The sequence below is a fragment of the Spinacia oleracea genome, chromosome 2, assembly GCF_020520425.1.
Source record: "Spinacia oleracea cultivar Varoflay chromosome 2, BTI_SOV_V1, whole genome shotgun sequence".
NCBI lineage: Eukaryota > Viridiplantae > Streptophyta > Magnoliopsida > Caryophyllales > Amaranthaceae > Spinacia > Spinacia oleracea.
Genome location: NC_079488.1, coordinates 18174668 through 18199487, shown reverse-complemented (window position 1 = coordinate 18199487; position 24820 = coordinate 18174668). Strand labels below are relative to the sequence as shown.

Here is a 24820-nt window from a genome sequence, read left to right as displayed (position 1 = left end):
ACGAAACGACCATAGAAAAATAAAATAAAATCTCGAAGCAAATGTTTGAACAATTGAAAGGGTACGATGTTTGAGCCCACTTCATGAATGGGCCTGAACCCTATCAAGCTTCTAAGCAAACTATTCAAAATCAGTCATTGCTCAAAAAAAAAAAAGAATGATTCAATCAAACTGATTAATGGACCGCACACAACGGCCATTCTATGAACGCTAGTTCGCACATACATATCATCATTCTAAGTATCGAACATTCACGAACGCGTTCAAAAGGAAAAATATACAACAACAAGAGCGGTCAAGGTCTTACGCCTCAAGGTATGCTCCTCGGGCCATATAGACTCGCCCAAATATACGCCTTAGTCCACCAATCGGCTACGGCTTCTCAAGAAAATCATCACGATCTAAAAACAAAGAAAAAAAACAAAAGAAAAGAGAATACATAGAACTTCCAAGTAAAATAAACGAATGAACAAGAGGCCAACTGTGTCATCAAAAGACCAGCCCAAACAACACTTTCAACACCCCACCTGGGCGTGAATTATTTCAACGCCCAGGCCTGGGCGCCGAAAATGAACCCAGGCTCAAAAAGGCCCTAACTTCTATTGGGCCCTGCCGCATCCATTCGACTCGAAAATTACCGATTTCCTTACTGAAAGTCGCACCTCGCGACTTTGTCAAGAGTAGCACACCACTACGAAGATCGCTCGCACTTACGAGCACGATCCCAAACACAATCAAGGACATTATAAAATGCGCATCCCCAAAGAACCTCTTTGACAAGAACTGACCGCCAAGCACAAGTACTTGGTGGCTCGAAAGAAAAAAATATATATCTCAAAAAAAGGTATGCAAAGTTAAAACAATATTCCCAGACTACGCTGTACAAAGTCCCGTGTTTGGATAATCTCAAAAAAAATAAAACCGGATTACGACCTCAAGACAAAGGTCGCCGTTGATACTTATACATAGTCCCCTAATCAAGGACCCGAGTAGTGGCAAAGTTGAGCCGAACAGACTAGCTCAAAACCATGAAAAGATGATGGCCGCAAGACAATGGTCCGTCTAGGCACGTTGTCAATAGAGCTGGCAAAAATTGACCCAACCCACCAACCCAACCCGAACCCAACCCAATAATAAAGGGTTGGGTTAAGATTTTTAACCCGTTTAATTAAATAGGTCAACCCATCCCAACCCGTTTAATTAAATGGGTTGGGTCAGTTTGAAATGTTCAACCCGAAAACAACCCGCCTAACTCGTTTAAGTTCAAGCAAGTATGTAATATACATCTGTAGAATTTTATTTAAAATATTTTATTTCTCATTTTTCCTTCAAAAATGAATAATTATTTGACATTTTGATACATGTCAAATACATATTTAAGTATTACTTTTTTCTATGAGATATGCCACAAAAATATCACCTCGCGACTCTATAGTTAAGTCAATTTACACTTAAAAGTGAAAAAAAAAATTAAACGGGTCAACTTCAGGTCAACCCGTTTATAATTGGGTTGGGTTGGGTTGAAAATTTCAACCCGTTTAATTAAACAGGTCGGGTTGGGTTGGAAAAATCTCAACCCGTTTATAAATGGGTCGACCTGATTTCGACCCAACCCAACCCATTGCCAGCTCTAGTTGTCAACCCACATTCAAGTTACAACTAAATCCGAGCATCCCTCGAAAGAATTCGCTCTTACAAGAATGAATGAAAGAAATTCTCAAAAGAAATCACAAGAAAAAAATAAAATAGGGACTTGTCCACCTCAATCAGGCAATACCGCGGCACGCGAATCCCAAATCAAAAGACGAATTCAGGTTCGCTCACCTCCAGCGAGCGGGGCGTCCACCCTTAGCGGACAGGGCTCGCCCACCTACAGCAGGCGGGGTCTGCGTCACTAGCCGCGCAGGTCCTCAGTTTTCGAAAAATAGAATCTTCAAAAACAAAATGAAACAGGCTCGCCATCTTCAGCCGGCGGGGTCTACGGCGCAAACCACGTAGGTCCTTATTTTCAAAAAACAAACGCAAAACAAATTTCAAAATAGATTCGTCCACTTCTATCGGACGGGGTGTCCACCCTTAGCGGACAGGTTCGCCATCTTTAGCCGGCGGGGTCTACGTCACAAGACGCGTAGGTCCTTATTTTCAAATTTCAAAAAAACAAGATTCGTCCACTTTTTCGGACGGGGCGTCCACCCTTAGCGGACAGGTTCGCCATCTTCAGCCGGCGGGGTCTACGTCACAAACCGCGTAGGTCCTTATTTTCAAATTTCAAAAACAGATTCGTCCACTTCTATCGGACGGGGTGTCCACCCTTAGCGGACAGGCTCGCCATCTTTAGCCGGTGGGGTCTGCGCCACTAACCGCGCAGGTCCTTAGTCGCTGCAGCGATAACTTTTTCTGGTTTTCCCTTTTCCAAAAATTAAAAGGATTGGTTTTCCGTTTTTTCCAAAAAAGAGCGATGTGCTGGATTTTCCTTCGTTTTACGTCCCATAAAAACAAGGGAGTTTTCTCGTTTAGCTAGACCTAAAAATGAGAATCTTTAAAAACATTTTTACCTCGTGATTGGGCTTGGCCAGGCCCAATTACACTTTATAGCTTTGATTTCGAAAACATCTGTAGCTACTCCCAATGACAAAGTGAGGGAGTTTCTGCGCACCTTTAGATCCTTCCAATGACAAAGTGAGGAAGTTTCTATACTATTCGTTGACAAATCCCAATGACACGTGAGGGATATGTCGACACTTCAAAGTGATGACCCTTAAGTCAAATGTTATCACTCGGGGGCTCGTGAGACCCTCGCAAAAGCAGGTCACCATGACTTGTGTGACGCACTCCGTCTAATACTTTGACCATCGTCTTACTCCAAGACTCAGTCAAAGTGGGGGCTAACTGTAGACACCTACTTTTGTCCCCATTCCCGAAAGGGAAGGTTCGATGATGAAAACATAAATCTCCACTTGACAACGCATCTCCTATAAAATAACGAATCTCAATCACCCTTCTCGTTTCACCCGAAACCTGCTATTTATAGAAACCTGCTATTTATGGAAACCTGCTAAAAATAGTAACTACCGTAAAGGGTAGCTTCTAAAAGTGGCAAGTCATAAAAGATAGAAACCTGTCAGAATTAGGTGTTGCACTCCAACATAAATCCTAAATGAGATAGAAAACTGCAAGAATCCTATTCCTAATATGATTCGGAAATAAGAGTTACGTATTAATTAAAATCCTAACGAGCCTAGAGTTCGTAACGGGCCCAGACGCATTCCGTCATGAAATTGATACGCAATAAAAGACTCGATTAAGTCTCAAACACTCCGGATTCTAGGAATCCAAATCTGACAAAGAAACGGCCCAAACAGCAATTTCAACGCCCATCCCTGGGCGCTGAAATTGCCTGGATCCTATTTTCAACACCCAGAGCTGGGCGCCGAAATCTTTGACGCCCAGCCTTGGGCGCTGAAAATACCTGGGACGTGTTTTTTCCTAATTCTTTGTGGATTAGAACTCTGCAATTCTATCTTTCCACGAACTCTTCCCTATAAATACAGCCCCAAAATTGACGTGAAACACAACACACACAATTCATATTCTGAGTATTGACTCCAACCCTTAGCCTAAGCCTCACGCTGCGAAATTGTTCACGCGTTCTGTCGCAATCGATCCATAAATCGAACAGAACGTATCCTGTCCCATAATTGAGATTCGTTAAATAAAAAGGAGAAAGCAAAGTCAAAGTGATTAGTTTTCTGAGAACCGTGACGCACCTCTCAAGGGTGCGTCGTAATGTGCCCCTTCTCGATGATTTAATTGCTTTCCTCGCCCTTTTTATGAACTGTTAAACTAACTAAATCTGATTGTTCTACCACGCCTAACAAATATAATATTTTTTGGGAAATTGGATTATCATGCTAGGTCCCTTAATGCTATCTAAATCAGATAATCGCGATCGATCTAGTATTATATGTTGCATATTGCTAAAATCAACTCAGATTAGTTTAATAGTTAACGCATGTCCCTTCAATTATTTATGCTGAGCTAGTAAGGATATCCTGCCTCTGGAGTTATCGACGAGCAAAGTACTCCTCTCGGTAGTTACAGTCCTCCAAACCCTCAATCTCTACCTTGCGGGTGTATGTTGAGAGATCCCCACACCAGGGATCACAAGGGAACCTACGGCCGTCGTGGTCAAACATAATTGCACTCCCTTTATGTCACGATAACCGGGTTTTGTCAGTTTTTCTCATTGTTGTTAAAAACTGAATGGCGACTCCTATATTACTAGTCAATTGGGTGTAAACTCACAGGAAATCCAATTACACTTGATTTGACAAAAAGAATCGTCACACCCACGAGGGACAAGGTCACGCATTAGCCTCGTGCTTTTTCGACCCCCTCACACCGGACTATTTTGATTGAGTTTGATTAACCTTAGATTATGCGTCGAGAGGTATAAATCTGATGTTTTTGGCCTGTGGCTATTAGATAGGAATTATTTCTAGTACATAGCGAGAGCCTGCTAGGTTTATTATCCTAAGGAATTCATGAGATTCGAGAGATGCATGTTTTCCTAGTTATGATTATTAATTGATTGTTGTTGTCCGTTCTCCATTCCCGATCTGCACTTGTGGTGAACCGCTGCCCTAGATTTCCCTTAACATTGATATTTTCCATTTTAATTATTGCCGTAGTTTAATCTACAAACCAATCCAAACCTTTTGTTACCAATAGTCTAGACTAGTTAATTAATAGTAGAAAGAACGCTTGTTTCCCTGTGGATACGATCCCTACTTCCCTTACTATTTTGTTAGTGGACTTAGGTTTATTTTTGATAAGGTGATACGACTTTAGCCTGTCAAATTTTGGCGCCGTTGCCGGGGACACGGTTTTATTTTCTGTTATTGATTGTTTATTCTAGATTATTGTTTGTTACTTCTCAAGGAACTCCCGTTCCTTGAGACCGGATCTCACACCTTTTTGTAGTTTCTTTGTCTATGCCCAGGACAGTAGGTACTAGTAATCTTACTCCATTTGATCCTGAGCCCGAAAGAACCTTTCGTAGACGAAGAACTTTCATTGCACAATGTGGGAATTACTCGGATTCTGATCATAATATTGGCGATCTTTTTCCTTCAGATACAGATTCAGTTTCAGAGATAGAGATGGGTGACGAAACACCACCAACACCTGAGCCAAGGCTTACAGACTATTCTAAGCCAAGTCTGTCTGTGCTACCCAAGGCCATCATGCCTTCTATTGCAGCTGAGACCTTCAAGATCGAACCTGCATTGATTAACATGATTGAGAGACGCCAGTTCGGTGGGGAGGTAGGTGAAGATCCAAATCTTCACATTTAGTCCTTCATCCAATATTGCTCCACCATTAAGCAAAAGGGATTGACACCGAAGCAGACTATGGAGATGCTTTTCCCGTTCTCTCTAAGTGGGAAAGCAAAGTTGTGGATCAATGGGTTGAATCGGGCAGCCATGAAAATCACGAATTGGGAGTCCTTGGCCCTTGCATTCTATGTGAAATACTTCCCACCTGAGAAGACAGCTCGTCTGAGTGGTCAGATAATTTCCATTACTCCACAAGAAGATGAAAGTTTGTTCGAGGTCTGGGAGAGATTCAAGGATTTGCAGAGAGAGTGCCCGGACCATGGTTTGATGACTGGTTCTTGATTCAGCAATTTTATAATGGTCTGGGGAATGAGTCTAGACTTATTCTGGATTCAGCTGCTAGTGGGAGATTCATGCAACTTGCTGTGACCAGAGCTATGGAGGTGATTGAGGAGATGGTTATTCATAATGCCCAGTATGGATCCTAGAGGCCTATCTAATAAGGGTGGTAAGCATGATCTGAATTCCATAGAACAATTAACTTCCATGCCAATTGACTGCTTTACATTATAAGTTTGATAATATGCAAGCAGCAAATACTCAATCTGCCCAACCTGTTAGTGTAGCTGCAATGGATGCTCAAACTGTCAATGTCTGTGATAGTTGTGGAATGTCTGGTCATTATGCACAGGAATGTAGGAGCTCTATTAAACAATGTAATGCATTCCAGGCCTATAAACAGAATAACCCATACTCCAACTCTTACAATGAGGGATATAAAAACAATCCCCTACTATCTTACAGGAGTAATAATATTCAGAACCCTCATCAGGTCCAACATCCACCACCACAACAACCATATCAACCCCCAACACAACAATCATACCAACCACGGAGTAACTACAACCAACAGTCTAGTGGACCACCTGGGTTCCCTAGACAACACACATCGCCTTCACCACCACAGCCTCAACCCACACAGTCTGACCCTATGCTAGTAGAGATGAGGATATGATGCTACAGATGCAGAAATCTCTAAGTGAAAAGGATGCTAAAATCGATGCTCTTACTGCTCACAATAAGATCATTGATAGTTGTGGAATGTCTGGTCATTATGCACAGGAATGTAGGAGCTCTATTAAACAATGTAATGCATTCCAGGCCTATAAACAGAATAACCCATACTCCAACTCTTACAATGAGGGATATAAAAACAATCCCCTACTATCTTACAGGAGTAATAATATTCAGAACCCTCATCAGGTCCAACATCCACCACCACAACAACCATATCAACCCCCAACACAACAATCATACCAACCACGGAGTAACTACAACCAACAGTCTAGTGGACCACCTGGGTTCCCTAGACAACACACATCGCCTTCACCACCACAACCTCAACCCACACAGTCTGACCCTATGCTAGTAGAGATGAGGATATGATGCTACAGATGCAGAAATCTCTAAGTGAAAAGGATGCTAAAATCGATGCTCTTACTTCTCACAATAAGATCATTGATACACAGTTGGCACAGATGGCTACTACTCTTGCAGGGAGACCCCCAGGCCAACTCCCTTCACAGCCTAAGAATAGGGAAACTGCAAATGCTATTACATTGAGGAGTGGTAGAGGTTATGATGGTCCTATATGCTCGTTGAGGTTGATTCTGGGGTGTCTGCTAGTGGTCTGGTTAGTGAGGAAATCCCAAAGATAGGCATGGATGGTAAGGAAGCTGAAAAGGTAGTCTGTAAAAATAAGGCTACAACTGAGGTTAATAAGGGGACAGATATTCAAGTGCCACCTATTGTACTCCCCTTCTCAAACCGACAACTCAAGAATAAGCTAGACAAACAGTTTGGAAAATTCTTTGAAGTGGTCAAAAACTTGCAGGTAACGGTTCCTTTTACTGAATTAATTTTACAGGTTCCTGCATATGCTAAATTTATGAAAGATATTTTGACCAGGAAACGTGCTTTTTGTGAGATAGAGACTGTAGCTTTTACTGGGGAATGTAGTGCTTATTTACAGAACAAGTCTCCACCTAAACTTAAAGACCACGGGAGTTTTTCCATCCCATGTAAAATTGGCACTGTATTTATTGATAAGGCTTTATGTGATTTAGGTGCTAGTGTGTCTGTTATGCCTTTGTCTGTCTGTACTAAACTGAATATGGGTGAGCTTAAGGTTACCAATATCACTCTGCAAATGGCCGACCGTTCTGTTAAACACCCCTTAGGTGTTTTAGAGGACGTCCCTGTTAGAGTAGGTAAATTTTATATACCTGTAGACTTTGTAGTATTGGACATGCAAGAGGGCTCCCAAATTCCCATTATCTTAGGTAGACCCTTCCTTCACACGGCGGGGGCGGTCATTGATGTTAAAAGTGGGAAATTGACTTTGTCTGTTGGGGATGATAAGGTCACTTTTAATCTGAATAGTGCCTTAAATAGTCCCATGATAGAGGAAGAACAATGCTATCGAATTGATGTAGTTGATTTTATTATGCGTGATAACGTCTCCCAAGTTCTCGAAAGGGATCCTTTGGAGGCAGTGCTTTGTTGTGAATCTTCTGCAGGTGATAGCAGTTCTTGGAGTGCTGAAGTGGATGCTCTAGAGTTGGCTCTTGATGGTGGAGGGTCTGAACCCGAGGAGAGCACCAATTTGAGGAGGTTAGTTCGGCCGGTTTGTCCTGTAAAAGAGGTAAAGAAATCCGAACTTAAGCCTCTTCCTGCTAATCTCAAATATGCATTTCTGGATTATGAACAACTTTGCCCTGTAATCGTCAGAACTGCATTTGATGCAGACCAGTTGTCCCAACTTCTCACTGTGTTGAAAAAGCACAAAAAGGCCATTGGGTACAGTATTGATGATTTAAAGGGTATTAGCCCCGATTTTTGTATGCATAGGATACATCTAGATGAAAATCAAAAACCATGCATTCAACCCCAGCGTCGGTTGAATCCCATCATGCAAGATGTTGTGAAAGCTGAAGTTATGAAATTGCTTGATGCGGGTATTGTTTATGTTGTGTCTGATTCTAAGTGGGTGAGTCATGTTCAGGTAGTGCCTAAGAAAGGGGGGACGATTGTGGTTAGAAATGAGAAAAATGAGTTGATCCCAACTAGGGTAGTTACAGGTTGGCGCATGTGCATTGATTATAGGCGTCTAAATGTTGCTACTAAAAAGGACCACTTTCCCCTTTCCTTTATTGATCAAATGTTAGAAAGGCTAGCCTGTCACAAGTTTTTTTGTTATCTGGATGGTTATTCTGGCTTTTTCCAAATTCCCATACATCTAGACGACCAGGAAAAGACTACCTTCACCTGTCCCTATGGTACCTTTGCATATCGTAGGATGCCCTTTGGTTTGTGTAATGCACCTGCTACTTTCCAACGTTGCATGATGAGCATCTTTTCTGAGTTTATTGAGTCTATCATGGAAGTGTTTATGGATGACTTTAGTGTCTATGGTACTTCTTTTGATTCTTGTTTGATAAATTTGACTAAAGTGTTGAAAAGGTGTGAAGAATGTAATCTAGTCTTGAATTGGGAAAAGTGTCATTTCATGGTTACTGAAGGGGTGGTCTTGGGGCATTTAATATCTTATAAGGGCATCCAGGTGGATTGAGCTAAGGTCCAAGTGATTGAACAATTGCCCCCTCCAGTTAATGTGAAGGGTGTTAGAAGTTTTCTTGGTCATGCGGGGTTTTATCGCCGCTTTATCAAGGATTTTTCTAAGATTGTTAAACCACTGACTCAGCTCCTCCTCAAGGATGCCCCATTTTTTTTACTGATGCTTGTCTTGAGGCTTTTGACAGGATTAAACAGGCACTAATTTTGGCTCCTATCATCCGTTCTCCCGAATGGGATCTTCCGTTCGAGATAATGTGTGTTGCAAGTGACTACGCAGTTGGGGCAGTTTTGGGTCAGAGAAAGGAAAAAGGTCTTGCACGCCATCTACTATGAAAGTAAAACCTTAGATGAGGCTCAAGTTAATTATGCTACTACTGAGAAGGAGCTTCTAGCCATAGTCTATGCCTTGGACAAATTTCGCACTTATCTGATCGGGTCCAAGGTGATAGTCTATACTGACCATGCGGCCCTTAAGTATCTTCTCTCTAATAAGGAAGCCAAGCCTAGGCTTATTCAATGGATACTACTGCTACAGGAGTTTGATTTAGAGATTCGCGACAAGAAAGGGGCTGAGAATGTGGTTGCAGACCACTTGTCTAGATTGAGATATGATGATGGTAAAGTGTCTACACCGGTTGATGATTCATTTCCGGATGATCACTTACTTGCACTTGCCAATCAGTCACCATGGTTCGCAGATTCTGCGAATTACATTCTAGGAGGCATTCTTCCGTCTGATCTTACATATCAACAGAAGAAGAAGTTCCTGCATGATGTTCGGTTCTACTTTTGGGATGACCCTTATTTGTTCCGGGAAACTGCTGACGGACTGTACAAGCGATGTGTTCCAGAATGGGAAGTCCATGGTATTATCAGTAGGTGTCACTCTTCACCTTATGGTGGTCACCATGGACTGTCAAAGACTAATGCTAAGTTGTCGCAGTGTGGTTTCTACTAGCCTACTATGTTCAAGGATGCACAGGCTTTTATTATGGCTTGTGATGCGTGCCAGAGGGCCGGCACTATCTCGGGGAGGTATGAGATGCCATAGAACGGGATTTTGGAGGTCGAGGTTTTCAATGTGTGGGGGATTGACTACATGGGACCATTCCCATCGTCCAAGGGTAATCTGCATATCCTTGTTGATATAGATTATGTGTCCAAGTGGGTGGAAGTCGTTGCCTCGCCTACTAACGATGCTAAAACAGTCATTTCTCTATTCAAGAAAGTCATCTTCCCTAGAATTGGAGTTCCGCGGGCTTTGATCAATGATGGAGGATCACACTTCCATTAGAGGCATCTAGATGCGCTCCTGCGCAAGTATGGGGTTTATCATCGCACAGGACTAGCCTACCACCCTTAGACGAGTGGGCAAGTTGAGGTCTCCAACCGGGAGATCAAATATATACTTGAGAAAGTGGTGGCAAAGTCTAGGAAGAACTGGAGCGATAAGCTTGATGATATAGAACTGCCTTCAAGACACCTATTGGTACCTCCCCGTATCAGTTGGTGTATGGCAAGGCATGCCATTTACCGGTAGAAATGGAGTATAAAGCCTATTGGGCAATCAAACAGCTCAACATGGATGCTAAGTTAGCCGGAGTGAAGCGGTTACTTCAGTTGAGTGAGTTAGATGAGTTCCGGTTACAAGCTTATGATAGTGCTCGAATCTACAAAGAAAAGACTAAGCGGTGGCACGATAGTCGTATTCTGCATAGAGAGTTCGCGGTGGGCGACAAGGTTCTATTATTCAATTCTAGACTTAAGTTGTTTCCTGGAAAACTCAAGTCTAGATGGTCTGGGCCGTTAACCGTGACTATGGTAAGCAAGTTTGGATCAGTTGAGGTAGAAAACAACAATGGTGAGCGCTTCAAAGTAAATGGGCAACGTCTGAAGTTGTACCATGAAGGGGCTACTGTAGGAGTGGTTGAGGTTCAACACCTCAATCCTTCCTCCCCATGAACTGCATATTTGAGGTAATGAGGTCGAGCGGGACCTAGAAATAAACCAGCGCTTTGCGAGAGGCAACCTGTATCTTATCGCTTTAGTAGTATAATGTTTCAATTTTTTCTTTCTTTTGTGTGTTTTTTAGTGTTTTCTTTTCTTAAGTGTATGTTTTAGTGAAGTTTTTGGTTTTGGAGAGGTGAGAAGAGGGTATTTTACTATTTGGGTGTTTAATAGTGTGCAGGCCTAAGGCTCCAAGTTCGTAAAAGTGAAATTATAGCTGAAACGGAGTACCCTGCAAATTGCCAGGTGGAGACCGGGCGAGGTGAGCCCGATCGGGCGCGTATCGACGTTTGCAAAATAATAAAATTTCGCCCGATCGGGCGGTTGCTGAGGTCCGCCTGATCGGGCATTTGCTAAAAGAAGAAAGGATGCTGATTAATTTCGCCCGATCGGGCGGTTGGTGATGACGTCACTTTGTGGTCAGCGGTTGAAATTTGGGCTGAAGGGGAGATTCTGGCATAAATTTGTAGGCGCCCAATTCGGATCGGGCGAGGAGCGCCCGATCGGGCGCATGTTGATAAAATCTGGAGCATATTATTTCGCCCGATCGGGCAGTCGAACAACGATTTCAGCGGACTTAAGCCACGACCCTTCTTCTTCCTCTCATTCTTTTCTTCACCTTCAACTTCTTTTCTCTTTCTTCCTCCATTAAACCCCAACTTCACAAAACTTCAAACCCTCATATCTCACTCATTTCTTCACCAAATTCAACATACCTTACATCAAAATCTTCCTCTCATCATCCTCTACAACCTCCACCCAATTAATTTCAGATTCTTCCACTCTCCACAAAATCCCCAATTTCACCCAAAACCCCAAAAACTACAAAAAAACTCAGATCTTCAACCATGGCCAACTGACCTAAAAGAAATTGCACCATCACAACAAGGAATCAACGAGAAGCTTCTACAAGCCGGGCTCGTGAGCCGACACCACCACTGCCGCCGCCCCAGTTCGAATCTGACCGGGATTTTCCGGATATTATCATTACTACGGATTGGCAGCAGGAACGACTCGTCCACCTCAAAAAGAGGGAGGTAATTCCTACCCGATATATTTGTCAAAAGTCATTGAATGAAATGGGTATTGAACATGATGTAAAACGAGTCTTCTATGGTGTTGGTATGAAAAGCATGTATAGTATGTTGCGTCTTACTTTTAGGCGATTAACACTGGAGTTCTTGAGTTCTTTGTATTTGCATAAGAATGGTTATAGGGATGTTTCTTCGGTTCATTTTCGTTTGATGAACCGTGATGTGCATTTGAGCATTAGTGACTTTGGTAAGATTTTTGGTTTGTCAACTGCCCCCAGTAGGAAAGCTGGGAGTGCTCATAATAATAATGAAATGTGGGGAAAGCTGACCGGAAATAGTGATCCCGGTAGTATACAACACTTGCATGCTTCCCGGATTCAACACCCTGTCCCCATTGTGTTCTACAGATTCTTGGGGTTCACCATCTTTGGAAGGGAGGAGAACCAAAATATTAGGAGCACGGAGTTGGAGATTTTGGGTGGTTATGTGTTGGAGGGGGAGGATAAGTATACAATGAATTTGGCCCATCATATGGCTTCCCACCTCCACTCGGTGGCCACTAGCTCACACACCACCCGCATCACCATTGGTGGGTTGATCACCCACATTGCTATGGCCACATTGGGGTTTGTAGAGGCCAACCGGATACCGATATTGGGTAACAACTTGCTGGATTTGGCCTATTTTGTTGGGCTTCGCCGCTTGCAGGGCAAGCATGGGTTATTTCGCCCGGGTGCCATGTATTGGATGTTTGAGGGGAACAGGCTTTTCACCTTGCCTGACCCTCAGGGCCGCACCTGTTTTAGACCCGGTCAGGCTCACTACTTGTTTGTTGGGGAGCACATAGAGCAGCAGCAAGAACCCCAACCCGACCCACAGCCAGAGCCCCACCAGTTTCAGCCCGAGCCTCGCACCTACTTTAGGAGGGGGAGTCGTGAAGATGAGGGGAGGCCACAGGGTGGCCCGACTCTAGATGAGGAGCAGCGCTCTATTCAGGAGCGGTTGGACAGGCTCGAGATCAAATTTGATCACTTTGAGAGTGATCACCAGCGAGCCATGTTCCCCATTTATGATCAGTACGCCAGGCAGCGCTATATTCCTCAAGATGCCCAGCACCCTTCCTGGTTTACCTATCCCGCGAAGGGATATGGAGTTCCCGGTGCCATGGGCACTTTCATACCCACCCACTACTACGGTGGGTATGGAGAGGGCCCTGGCGGTCATGGTGGTCGTGGTGGTGATGATGGTGATGATGGTCAAGGCCATCAATGATGTTGAGGTTGATGGAGATGGTTCGGTACCCCTTGAGCCAATGAGGACATTGTCTGATTTAGCTTGGGGGGGTGTTTCTCGTACCTGTACTATTATGGTATGTTTTCTTTTCATTTTGTATTTTCTTATTTTGGTGTGTTTATTTTGGTGTGTTATTGCGTTCTAGATTAGTTTATCGCTTTGAAAAAAAACAAAAATACGTTCCGATGAATGCAAAATCATGCTTCCCTGTGCCCCTTTGATTGAAAATTGTTTTGATTCTTGGTATTTGATGATGAGCAATGTGGATGTGTTAGCCATGATTTGATATTCGATTACTTTGATACCATGACATGAGTCAACTCTGACTAACTATTTGTGGACTTGGTGCTTGGCTAGTTGACTTGGTTAGGAATGTGTGATAGTTTCCTGGTGTGTCGTTGATTTTGAGTATAGGTTTGCAACTATTAGTAATGTTTTATGACTCATATACATGCACATTGAGGAGGACGAAGACATTTTTTCTATTTAGGTAGCCTTCAGATGAAATTAGATACATTTGTTCCCTCTTTTTCTACTCATGTTGTGCTTGTGCCCTTTATTCGGTGACTAACCATGTTACAAGCTCGTGAAAGCCCCATTGATTACTAGTCTCAAGCCTAGCTTGGGGGAGCTAATAGTAGTGAGGTGAGGGAGTTGTAGTGTGGTACATTTTGAGCATATTGAGTATTGAAAAAAGGGAGTTCTTCTTATCATGTTTGTTGTTGAAAAAGAAAAAAAATGAGTTGAAAAATGAAAAAGATGAGAAGAATAGAAAATGTAAAGGTTTCTAAAAGAAAGAAAAAAAAAGAGATATTGAAAAAAAAAAAAAAAAAAAAAAGAGAAAAATCTGTTACTCTTAGAAAAATTTCAAAGTATTGTTTCACTCAAGTTTTGTAAGTTCATTGGTTAAAATTGTGAAAAAAGGCAAGAAAGTATGGTGTGGTTCATTTGTTGTTTTATCATGTATTGAATGGGAGAGTTGTGGTCATTATTTTTGGTTGATCATGGTTTTATTTAGGATTTATGCTCCCCAAAGCCAAGGCTTTAAGCTCACATTTCACCCAAATTTACCGCACCCTCACCTAAGCCTATCATTACAAGCTTTGAAGACCTTCCGACCTTTGTGCATAGAGTCGTATTAATATGAAAGTAGTTGTTTATCAATGCAAGTTATGACATGACACATTTCGAGTCGACTACTAGGTTGAGTGTATGTTTTTCTAGACACATGAGTGTTGTGAGTCTGGGAGGGCATTGTTCACTTATATGTTGGGAGGAGAGCGAACAGGTACATCTTTTACCCGCCACATAAATGAGTAACGAGTGTGTGAGCACTAGTCTTGAATTCCATTGTGCACTTGTGGTTTGCTTTGCGTGACGATTGTTAGGGAGGATTTGTGGTTGGGTGGATTTGATTGGTTGACATTGATGCATGCTCGTTGAATTTTGCCTTGAATTGTGTCTTTTGTTTTGAAATATGTTAGGGGTGAAGTTGATCTTGTATTCATCGATGATTTCCTTGCTTAGGGACAAGCAAGGATCTATCTTGGGGGAGTTTGATATGTGTGTTTTATATAGAGTTTTTACCCCCGTCCCTTAGTACTTTTATGCATCAAATGATCTCTTAGGAGCCGTTTTTAGTACTAATCTGTGTTATTGAGTGTGCCTTGAGTTTCAGGATTACTTAGTGAGAAATTGGTTTTTTTAGACCCGTTTCATGGTGATTTAGGCCACTACACGAGCCCGAGGAAGTTTGGGACCAAATCGTCGACTTTCGGGAGCCTTAGATGCTTACGGTTGAGCCCCGGGAGTTAGACTCGGTGATATGGGCGAAGGATCATGACTTTTGCAAATCGCCCTTTGAGCTGAGGGCGAAATGAGAAGACCGGGCGAAAATATAAGGAATTAAAGTCTTTCAACACGAGCCCGATCGGGCGGGCTTCGTCCGGTCCGGATCGGGTGGGCATTCTGGGCATTGCTGTGAACTTTTCACAACCACCCGATCGGGCGAAATTTGGCCCGATCGGGCCGACTATCGAGCAGTTCGCCCGATCGGGCGAAGCGCTGCCCGATCGGGCGACGCTAACCTCCTGCACTATGCGCGTGTTTTATTTTCGGTTTTTGGGCTTGTATTTTGGGCAAATTGTAAATACTAGCCCTTTTATTTTTAGTGGGATCTTTTTCATTCTAGTATTGGTACTTAGTTTTATTTGAGTTTTCTCTCTAAATTGTTCCAAACACTTATTTTTATTTTCAATCAAGGCTTCAATTTATAGTTCATCCTTTCGTTCTTCATTTAGGTATTGATTTCTATTTTGCTTTATTAATTGCTTTTGATCATGTTTTCTATTATATTGATTGTTTTATTATTCGTTATTATGAGTGAGTAATTTAATTTCTAGGGTTTAGGGGATCCATGAATGCATGATTGAGATTAATTGTGAACTTGATTAGTTGATTAATTAATTGTAATTTCTATAACTTATTATTATTGCTCGTCAATTCTGTTCGGCCGGACTATTTTGATTGAGTTTGATTAACCTTAGATTATGCGCTGAGAGGTATAAATCTGATGTTTTTGGTCTGTGGCTATTAGATAGGAATTATTTCTAATACACAGCGAGAGCCTGCTAGGTTTATTATCCTAAGGAATTCATAAGATTCAAGAGATGCATGTTTTCCTAGTTATGATTATTAATTGATTGTTGTTGTCCGTTGTCCAATCCCGGTCTGCATTTGTGGTGAACCGCTGCCCTAGATTTCCCTTAACATTGATATTTTCCATTTTAATTATTGCCGTAGTTTAATCTACAAACCAATCCAAACCTTTTGTTACCAATAGTCTAGACTAGTTAATTAATAGTGGAAAGAACGTCTGTTTCCCTGTGGATACGATCCCTACTTCCCTTACTATTTTGTTAGTGGACTTAGGTTTATTTTTGATAACGTGATACGACTTTAGCCTGTCAGGCACTGATGAGCCAGTTCTCAAATTCGCACCTCCGGTTCGAGGGTAGAGGTACTAGTGGACTGGCGGACTTGATGGCTCATAGTGCTAGAGGAGAGCAAATGGAAGGAGAGAACCCAATGTTGCTGCACCGGCCATACCAATCTTGTGCTCAATTCTTCTTAACAGAACTCCAGAATATTGTGAATGTTAGTTTACAGGACTATGATGAGAATGTTCCCTGAACTTGTATTTGTATTCTTTTCGGGTTTTGTATTCGTACTCTTTGAAGTAATTTAATTCAGACCTACTTTCACACACAAAAAAATACTCCCTCCGTTTCTTTTTGTTTTTTACGTTTTTCTTTTTGGGTGTCTCAAAATATTCTTTACATTTTCTTTTATATTATCACATAAATGTTTTATTATTCTATTAAAATTTGTGTCCATTAATTATTTTAACCAATTAAATTATTTGGGTCATTTAATTTCTCACATTTTTCTCATTCTCCCAATATCAGAATTTTGATAAAATTGAAAACATTATAAATAAACGTAATTTTTCTTGTTTAAATAAAATAAATATAAGAATCTCAATGCATATTAATTAGTCGTTAATAAACATGCAAAAGATCAAACGTAAAGATAAAAAAAAAACCGGAGGGAGTACTCCTTAATATTTTAGATCGGAGAAAGTATTATACTCCACTCTATACTAATCTTATGCATTAGGACAAATCTATACCTAGTCTATACCTAGTATTTAAAAAGGATAACCATACATAATTAAATGACACATGTCACCTCCTTCTTTCATACATAGATATTTTTTTTCATTAGATGACACATGTCACCTATTTCTTTCATCAATGGATTTATTATTATTATTATTATTATTATTATTATTATTATTATTATTATTATTTCAATTTTTCATGTTGTTTGTTATACGAATCATTTAACAACTTCGATGCGTTTTCCATTTTATCTTCCTCATCCAAAATCAATTCACCATTGAATTTATATTCAACATCTTCTACTTCATCTCCCTCTTTAACACTTAATAATAATTCAACATATAATTTATATATTTTTTTCAACTTAGAAATTTGATCACCTCTATATAAATCATCTATTACTTTATACTAAAAGAGACACCAGGAATGACACGTGTCAATTCCTGGTGCGATTTTTTCCCGTCAAAAACCATTTGCCTAAAAAAGTGTATCTATTTTATTTTATTTTTATTTTCTACTTTTTTTTTGTTAACTATTTATGTATGGAAACAAAATTAAGTTTATAAATTATGGCAACAATAACTACGATGTAATAATAATTATTCTAAATTAGTAATATTTTAGTCAAATCGCTATATTAATAATAGAAAATATATCACTCAATATTTTGATCAAATTAACATATTAGCATTTTAAATATGCAGAGTATGTTAAAAATGTTATAACTATGCAGTCGTTTGGGAAATATTCAGTTAAATATTTTGTGAAAAATATTGTCAATATCTGTGCGTGCACGGAATCTAATCTAGTATACTCTAAGTATAATCACGAGCCTCAATAAAATTAACACTTTAAGAAAACGGTTTAACAAACACTATATTATTGAGAACGGGCTCCAAAGCTAGTTGACATGAACAAACCAATACGGAGTATGGTCTTGTTTCTCAAGGCAACACGTGATAGATGGAAAGACAGTGTACGTGGTTGAATCCCCGAAAACCTCCTGCTCCTCTTTCGCATCCCCCAACTCCCTCTCTCTATCTCTCTTCACCTTGTCGTTGACACTACTCTGCAAATCTCCACCCTCCCGTCCTACACCATCAACCACCGTCAACCACCATGTATCGCACGGCGGCGATGCGCCTCCTCGCCGACTCTCTCCGATCAATCAAAACCGTTAGCAATAGTAGAAGCATCACTACTACTCTTCTTAACTATCATCGCTCTTCAATTCTCACTTCCTCTCGATTTTCTACTTCCACTTCTAATCACTCATTTTCCGCTTCTAACCCTAACCCCAATCCTCCCAGTTTTGACTCCACTCAATCTGAAACCCCTAATTTTTCCGATCATTCCTCTTCGTCTTCTCAATCGACGTCGTCTTCATCGGAAATACCTCGCTCTAGTCGCCCTATTGTGGAATACAAGGAGGAGCAGGCTCGTGTTCTTCAAGCTTCCCTACGTCACGTGGTAAGCACTTGTCTCTTTCTCCACCCTTGGACCATTTTTTTTCCTGGGAGTTTACTGTCATGAAATGGTGAGCATAATCGCATTACAGGGTGAACTTAAGTTTGAGGAAATTTGTTGATAATTCAGTTTTTGTTTAACATTATTAACACTGATCAACGAGTGATTTTTTCGTATAGCTTCTTGTTTTGTGGGGATAAAAATGTTGGTCTTAGTGTTCCTGTAATACAATGATTTGGAAATGAAATCAAGTTGGTATTATATGTACTGTTGTTGAAATCTTGAATCGTGGCTTAGTTTTAGAGTGGAATGTTGAGGGGTTAATCCGTTAAATTTTGTGATTGTGTTCTCTAGGAGAGGTTGGGTTGGAGTGAGGCAGCAATGATGGCGGGCGCGAAGGAAGTTGGTATTTCTCCTTCGATTTTTGGGTCATTTGCTAGGAAAGAAGCTGCCCTTGTTGAGGTATACTGCTTCTGTATTGATTAAATAATTAAAAACATGCTGATTGCTGGCATATTGATGGAAGTTGCAACATCACAAAGCGATTTTGATGCTAATCTTTATGAGATATTCTGATTTATTTAACCATCCATACCTGATAAGAAACTTCATAATGATGCAGCTGTGAAAAGTTCCATCTTGTGTAGAACATGTGATTTTGTTGGAATTGAAGAATGATGTGACTATTTAGTTTCATACATTTTGTTGTTTGACTCGTGTTTAGAAGAAATAAAGATTTGGCATTTACAAAGTATAAGTTTTCTACATTGCAAAGAATGATGCCTAAAACTATCTTGGAATGCTTTTCCTTTATTGTTGCCTGGCTGGGTTTCCATCTTATTGCATGATGACACCAGATGACTCAAAGATTGCGTAGGAATAGTGAGGTGTTGCGAACTTCGATGTTAACATTTTTCAACTGAGAATTTTCTCACTTGTTAGGGTTAAGGAAGAGAGTGCAAAGCTCTTACCCCTTTATTGGATCACTGTGTAACGGCAGTAAATGCCAAAGATTGTGTAGCATCAGTGGCTGGTTACTAGTGAAACCTTACTTGTAATTATATCTCATTTTGGTACTTGATGTATCAACATTTCATGTAGTCTGTGGTGTTTTTGTTGTCAATTAACTTTATTCCTTTATTACCATGAAACCTTAAATTCTTATCAAACTTCGTACATGCCGACGCTCCCTTTTTTAAATATATTTTCCACTTCTCCTTTTTCCTTTGCAGTGTTTCATGGATGAGTGTTTGGAAAGACTTATTGATATAATTGAGTCTGACACAGAGCTGAAGGAATTGATTCCCAGTCAGCGCATATCAAAACTTGTGAGGACCCGACTGGAAATGCAGGCTCCATATATATCGAAATGGGCCCAGGCTCTTAGTATTCAGGTTTCTCTCCCCTGTCATTTGCAGACTTTGACGTGCCATTTATTTTTCTTCAAATTCTGTTCCAACTTCCAAGTCAATGAAATAGGATACGCTCACACGATCTGAAATTCTGAATCATGAAAACTGGGAAAGAAAAGGCAAAGCTTTATCAAAATCATGAAAATGGAAAGAAAATGGGCTTTATCAAGTACTTTAATTGTGATCTGAATCAAATAGGGGGAAAATCCGGTATTGTAAATATGAAATTTGTCTATTGGAAAAGCATGTAAACATTTATTGGAGTCTCGGACACAGATAACATTCTAAAATCGTACATATTATCTTACACGTGAAAACATGGGTGATGTAATTATCATGTAAACTGTTTACATCGCTGGGGATTGATGGCATATGTACTTGAATGAAGTATTAATTCTGTGACGTGTTGTCCATTCTCACCCTGATCCGTTAGTATGTATTGATTAAGGATACGAATGTATAGTTTTGAAGCCTTTGAGGGAAGATTACTTCCTCTATTTTTTTTAAGTTATACCATATTGACTTTTGTCGATTCATGTCATGATAATCTATAGTTTTGTGGATTCATGTCGACTTTTGTCTTTCACTTTCCCCCTCTTCTTTGTTTATTCTTTTAACTTCCCGTTCCTTTCTTGTTTATTTGGTCACATTGACGATCTCCTATGACGATTCATGTTAGCCGACCCGAAATCATTTTGGACTAAGGCTTTGTTGTTGTACCATATTGACTTTTTTGCTTTTCATATACTCATCTTTGACCATTGTTGATTATTTACACAAGAAAAAACAAAAAAAATGTGTGATCTTGTTATACCTATCTCAATTAGATATATTCAAAATGGATATTTTCACTTAAACGTAGTAGATGATTAAAGATATTAATAATCAAATTGTGCATTGATGAACGTGCCAAGTCAATATGGTACAACTAAAAAAGAGTGGAAGTAGTAATCTGTAGTATGCAATAGCTTACGAGATGGTCTATAGAACTCACAACTTTTTGTTTGACTGTTGATTATAGACACTGTGTCTTGATTGATAGGCACAGCCTACAAATATCCCTACAAGTTTCAAGCAACGTGCTGCTTTAGTTGATGAGATATGGCATGCTGCCGGTGATGATGCCTCTGATTTTGATTGGTATGTGAAACGTACTGTGCTTGGTGGAATATACTCCACAACTGAGGTTTACATGTTAACTGACAAGTCTCCAGGTTTGTTTAATCCTCCTGTGTGCATGGTTTGTTATGTTGGTTCTCATAACATGCGTACACGTTTTTTTATTTATTGTGCAAGACTATCTCAATGCCATGATTTGCTTTTGTTACTCTTAGGCTCCGAACTATTCAACTTATCTTTTGTGAAATTTCGCAACTTATATGCAATTAATTTGGTTGAAAAAAAACTCGTTCAGTTTGAATGAACTTGTTATTATTTTATTTTATTTTGGGCAAATTGAAATGAACTTATTATCTTGTGTGGAAGTGACTTATTTTGTTTGAAATGAATTTGTGTGTGATATTTGTCTAATACTTTTTTTTTTTTGTCCGGAATTGTCTGAAATTTATTTGAGCTAAAGTTATTTTGTTTTAACTTATCATCAACTTATTTCTTTTTGAACTTATCATCAACTTAAACTTATCATCATATTTTGCCTGAAAATCATCATCAACTTGTTTTGTTTGAACTTATCTCAACTTATTATGTCTGAACTTAATTTTACTTATCTGAATTTACTCTTATTTGTATGAAATAAGTCAAACAAAACAGGGCCTTAGAAAGGTTTGACCACTTTCACATTTTCTTTGTATAGTCGTCTTAACTTTCAATTTACTGCCAAGTTACCCTAGAGGTACCTCGGAATTTATAACATGGCCTTGTCTGTTGGCTGAAAATGAAATAGGGATAGATTTTATAATGAACAGTTTCTCTAGTGTTAGGTTTGGCATCACAAGAGTTATCTTACAAGACTAGAGTAGCTAGTAGCTACTATTGAGTAATGACTTAGTGAGGACAATAAGTCAATAACTAGTTACCTTCAAGCTGATTGAATGTCACCTTATCTCTGCTTCACATATTGATACTTATTATTATGCTTCATGCAGTTATATAAAAAGAAGATTATCTATTTTTGTTTTCTCAGTCTCCTCCCTTCCCCTCCCCTCATCTCAGGATGCATTCCTAATTTCCTATCCATATATTGGCCCTATTTGGAAATTAGCGGATAGTTTTGTATTAGTGGGTTTGACTAGGTGAGGTATTGTGTAAGTTCTTTACGATTAAATTGTGATCGAGGGAGTATTGAATTTATATTGAGTAGAAAGCTAGGACGAAGGATGGAGGGGCCAAACCAGTCTAATATGAAGCTGCTGGGAAAATGTGTGTTTTTTAATTGCAATTCCAAACAGCTATAGCAAAACACTGCTACTTTGAGCTTTTTGAAAATCACTGGTTTAGCACCTATCCTCTTTTCTAATCTGATCATTACCCAACACTAGGAGTAACTGGTTTGACCACTCCTGCCAAAGTAGGCCGAAACTTCTAATTTTGAGGCAAAACGGTGTTTGCAAACAGGCCCATTATGTCACTTACCAGATGATTGACTTCACATTAATGACCGAATGAAACCTCTAGGGATCTTGTTGGTTGTGACAGAGGGAATAGTGGGAAGGGAGAAACACAGAACAACATGATGTTGTGAACACAGAAAATTCTTGAGATGTATATATGGGACACCTTCAGTGATAGAACTAGGAATGTCATATATTTGGAGGAAAGTTGGAACTGCGGATATTGAGGATAAGATAAGTGAGAATTGGTTTATGATGGTTTGGGCATAGACGTCCACCAAAGGATGCACCGGTAAGGAAGGTAGAGGGTTGGGAGTAATGGGGATCTCAGAGCAGTCGAGAAAGGCCACAAATAACTTTGGTGGAGGGAGTTAAAATGGAGAAACTGAGTTTGAGAGGACTAGATAGAATCGAATGGAGGACGAGGGTCTTTGTGGATGACCATATCAGAAGATAGACCAACCCCACCATCTGGGAATAAGACTGGCTTTATTGTTGTTGTCTCTGTTTTATGTTGAGCAGAAAACGCGGTGATGGTATTTACAGTGGCTTCACGATGGAGAAGAAGGTGGGGCGGTCAAGGGTAGAGTGGGAAGGGAAACAAGATGATTGAGGTTGGTGGTTAGATTATAGCGCTATAAAGATATTACACGAATATGGTGTTGATAAAGGAGAAGTGGTACCGCAGTGAAAGAGGAAATGAGAGATAGCTACGTACAAAACCTAACCAAAAAAGGATTGTTTTTTATGGAACTTTAAATTAGTCAAACTGGGTATTACAGTTACAAAGTAGTCATTTTTGTAATTAGTTTTTTCTCTTTTGTTAATATAGCTACTTTCGTAAAGATCCTTAAAAACTTCAGTAGTGACGAAGGAGAGAAATTTAGTGGCAAGAACTATTTTTTATGTTTTATTTTTTATTTTATTGTCCATGGTTTTTTTGTAGAGTCCATTGTAATTTCCCCCCCAAAAAAAAGTCTATTACAGGAGTATCTAAATTTGAACTGGCAAGAAGAATATGCACATTTCTTGCCTTTCCATATGGTAATTCTGCAAAGATGAATGTCAAATGATGTTCATTTCTTCGCTTCATTACATGCTCTGCTATCTGGTTGAGATCCAACTTCCAAGAAGTGATGTTTCACTTGGGGTCTTTTACAAGACGCAGCAGTTTAAAGCTGGAAAGAAATTTCTGTTTATCACGTATTTTTCTAAAATATATTTTCTACCGGTCTACCCTGTAGGCTGCATATGTTATAACTTAATCTCAAGTCTGGGCATGCAATTTTTTTCTTCAGATTTTCGGGACACATGGGCATTCTTGGATGCACGAGTTAGTGATGCCTTTGATTTAAAGAAGACCTTGCAAGAGGTTTGCTATCTTTTGTATTTCCTTCATCTTTGTTTTCTGAATAGAGTAGGAAATCTTTGTGTTCTGATTTAAAGAAGACCTTGCAAGAGGTTTGCTATTTTTGTATTTCCTTCATCTTTTGTATTTCCTTCATCTTTGTATTTCTCTTGAAAACGCAGGCTCAGTATTTAGCGGAAGCTGTAGGTGCAGGCTTTGGTGGCTCGTTTCAGGGACTAGTGAAAGGAGTTTTCAAAAGATGATTCCTCCTTCCTGAAAAACGTGTAAACAATTTAACATGCAGTTACAATTATATGGATATGCTGAAATTTGAATGCTCTCTATACAAAAACACATGAAGCAGCTCGTCCGACTCCTGCCTAGGATTTATGACCTAGCCTTGTGCCGTTTGGAAGGTTAGAATTCATTCAGAATTGCAATGTTGCTGGTGTTTTTGCTTCTCCTGCTTGTTGGTGACCTATTAGGGGATGCAAAGAGAGAAGGCTTCATTTTCTCTTCCATTTTATATAAAACAGTAATAATTTTTATGAAACTGTTGGATGTGCAGATGTGCTAATAATGTCACTCTGTTTGATGTTGATATTACTTCATTCGTCATTCTGCTAGTTTGTTACGACTTTTATGATGTTTACATACCTTTCTTACTTATGGAAAGCAACTCATTTACGCATTCTTGGATATTTTTCGCTTTAATTGGTTGATAGAATATATCAAAAGTTAACTGAATCATTGAAAACTTCTGGGAATGAGGCAATTTTGATTATAGAAACTGCAGCCGGATGGCGTAGAAGATTAAGCCTGGTGGCCTATCTGAGGGTTATATACTGAGGGTTATATAGACTATAGAAATATAAATAAGTACTGTACCAAGTATGTCAAAATGAAAAAAGGTATCCAATAAATTCTTATGTGAAGGTGGTGTATAATAAACATTGTACATCGGAGTAAAAGATAACTCAAAATACTTAAAATTATCGTGATATAATATAAAAGTTGTTTATTCTTTAGGT

General features: G+C 39.8%; 1 protein-coding gene and 1 non-coding gene across 2 annotated transcripts; one reads left to right on the top strand and one right to left on the bottom strand.

Moving 5' to 3' along the window:
• Positions 1-5558: 5558 nt before the first annotated feature.
• LOC130468333 (small nucleolar RNA R71) lies at positions 5559-5665 on the bottom strand. The gene has a single exon (XR_008928724.1). It is a non-coding gene; the product is annotated as a small nucleolar RNA R71 (small nucleolar RNA).
• A 12292-nt stretch (positions 5666-17957) lies between these two features.
• LOC110775469 (uncharacterized) lies at positions 17958-24480 on the top strand. Its single transcript, XM_021980072.2, has 6 exons — positions 17958-18462; positions 18814-18921; positions 19692-19853; positions 20914-21085; positions 23740-23813; positions 23972-24480. The coding sequence occupies exons 1-6, from the start codon at positions 18112-18114 to the stop codon at positions 24050-24052; spliced, it is 948 nt and encodes a 315-aa protein (XP_021835764.2). The 5' UTR covers positions 17958-18111; the 3' UTR covers positions 24053-24480.
• The last annotated feature ends 340 nt before the right edge of the window (positions 24481-24820 follow it).

Excerpts from the sequence above, each read along its gene's own strand:
- LOC110775469 (XM_021980072.2), top strand. The coding sequence starts at position 18,112 with ATGTATCGCACGGCGGCGATGCGCCTCCTCGCCGACTCTCTCCGATCA. Across the intron at positions 18,922-19,691 it reads AAGAAGCTGCCCTTGTTGAG|TGTTTCATGGATGAGTGTTT; the intron begins GTATACTGCTTC and ends TTTCCTTTGCAG. Across the intron at positions 23,814-23,971 it reads TAAAGAAGACCTTGCAAGAG|GCTCAGTATTTAGCGGAAGC; the intron begins GTTTGCTATCTT and ends TTGAAAACGCAG.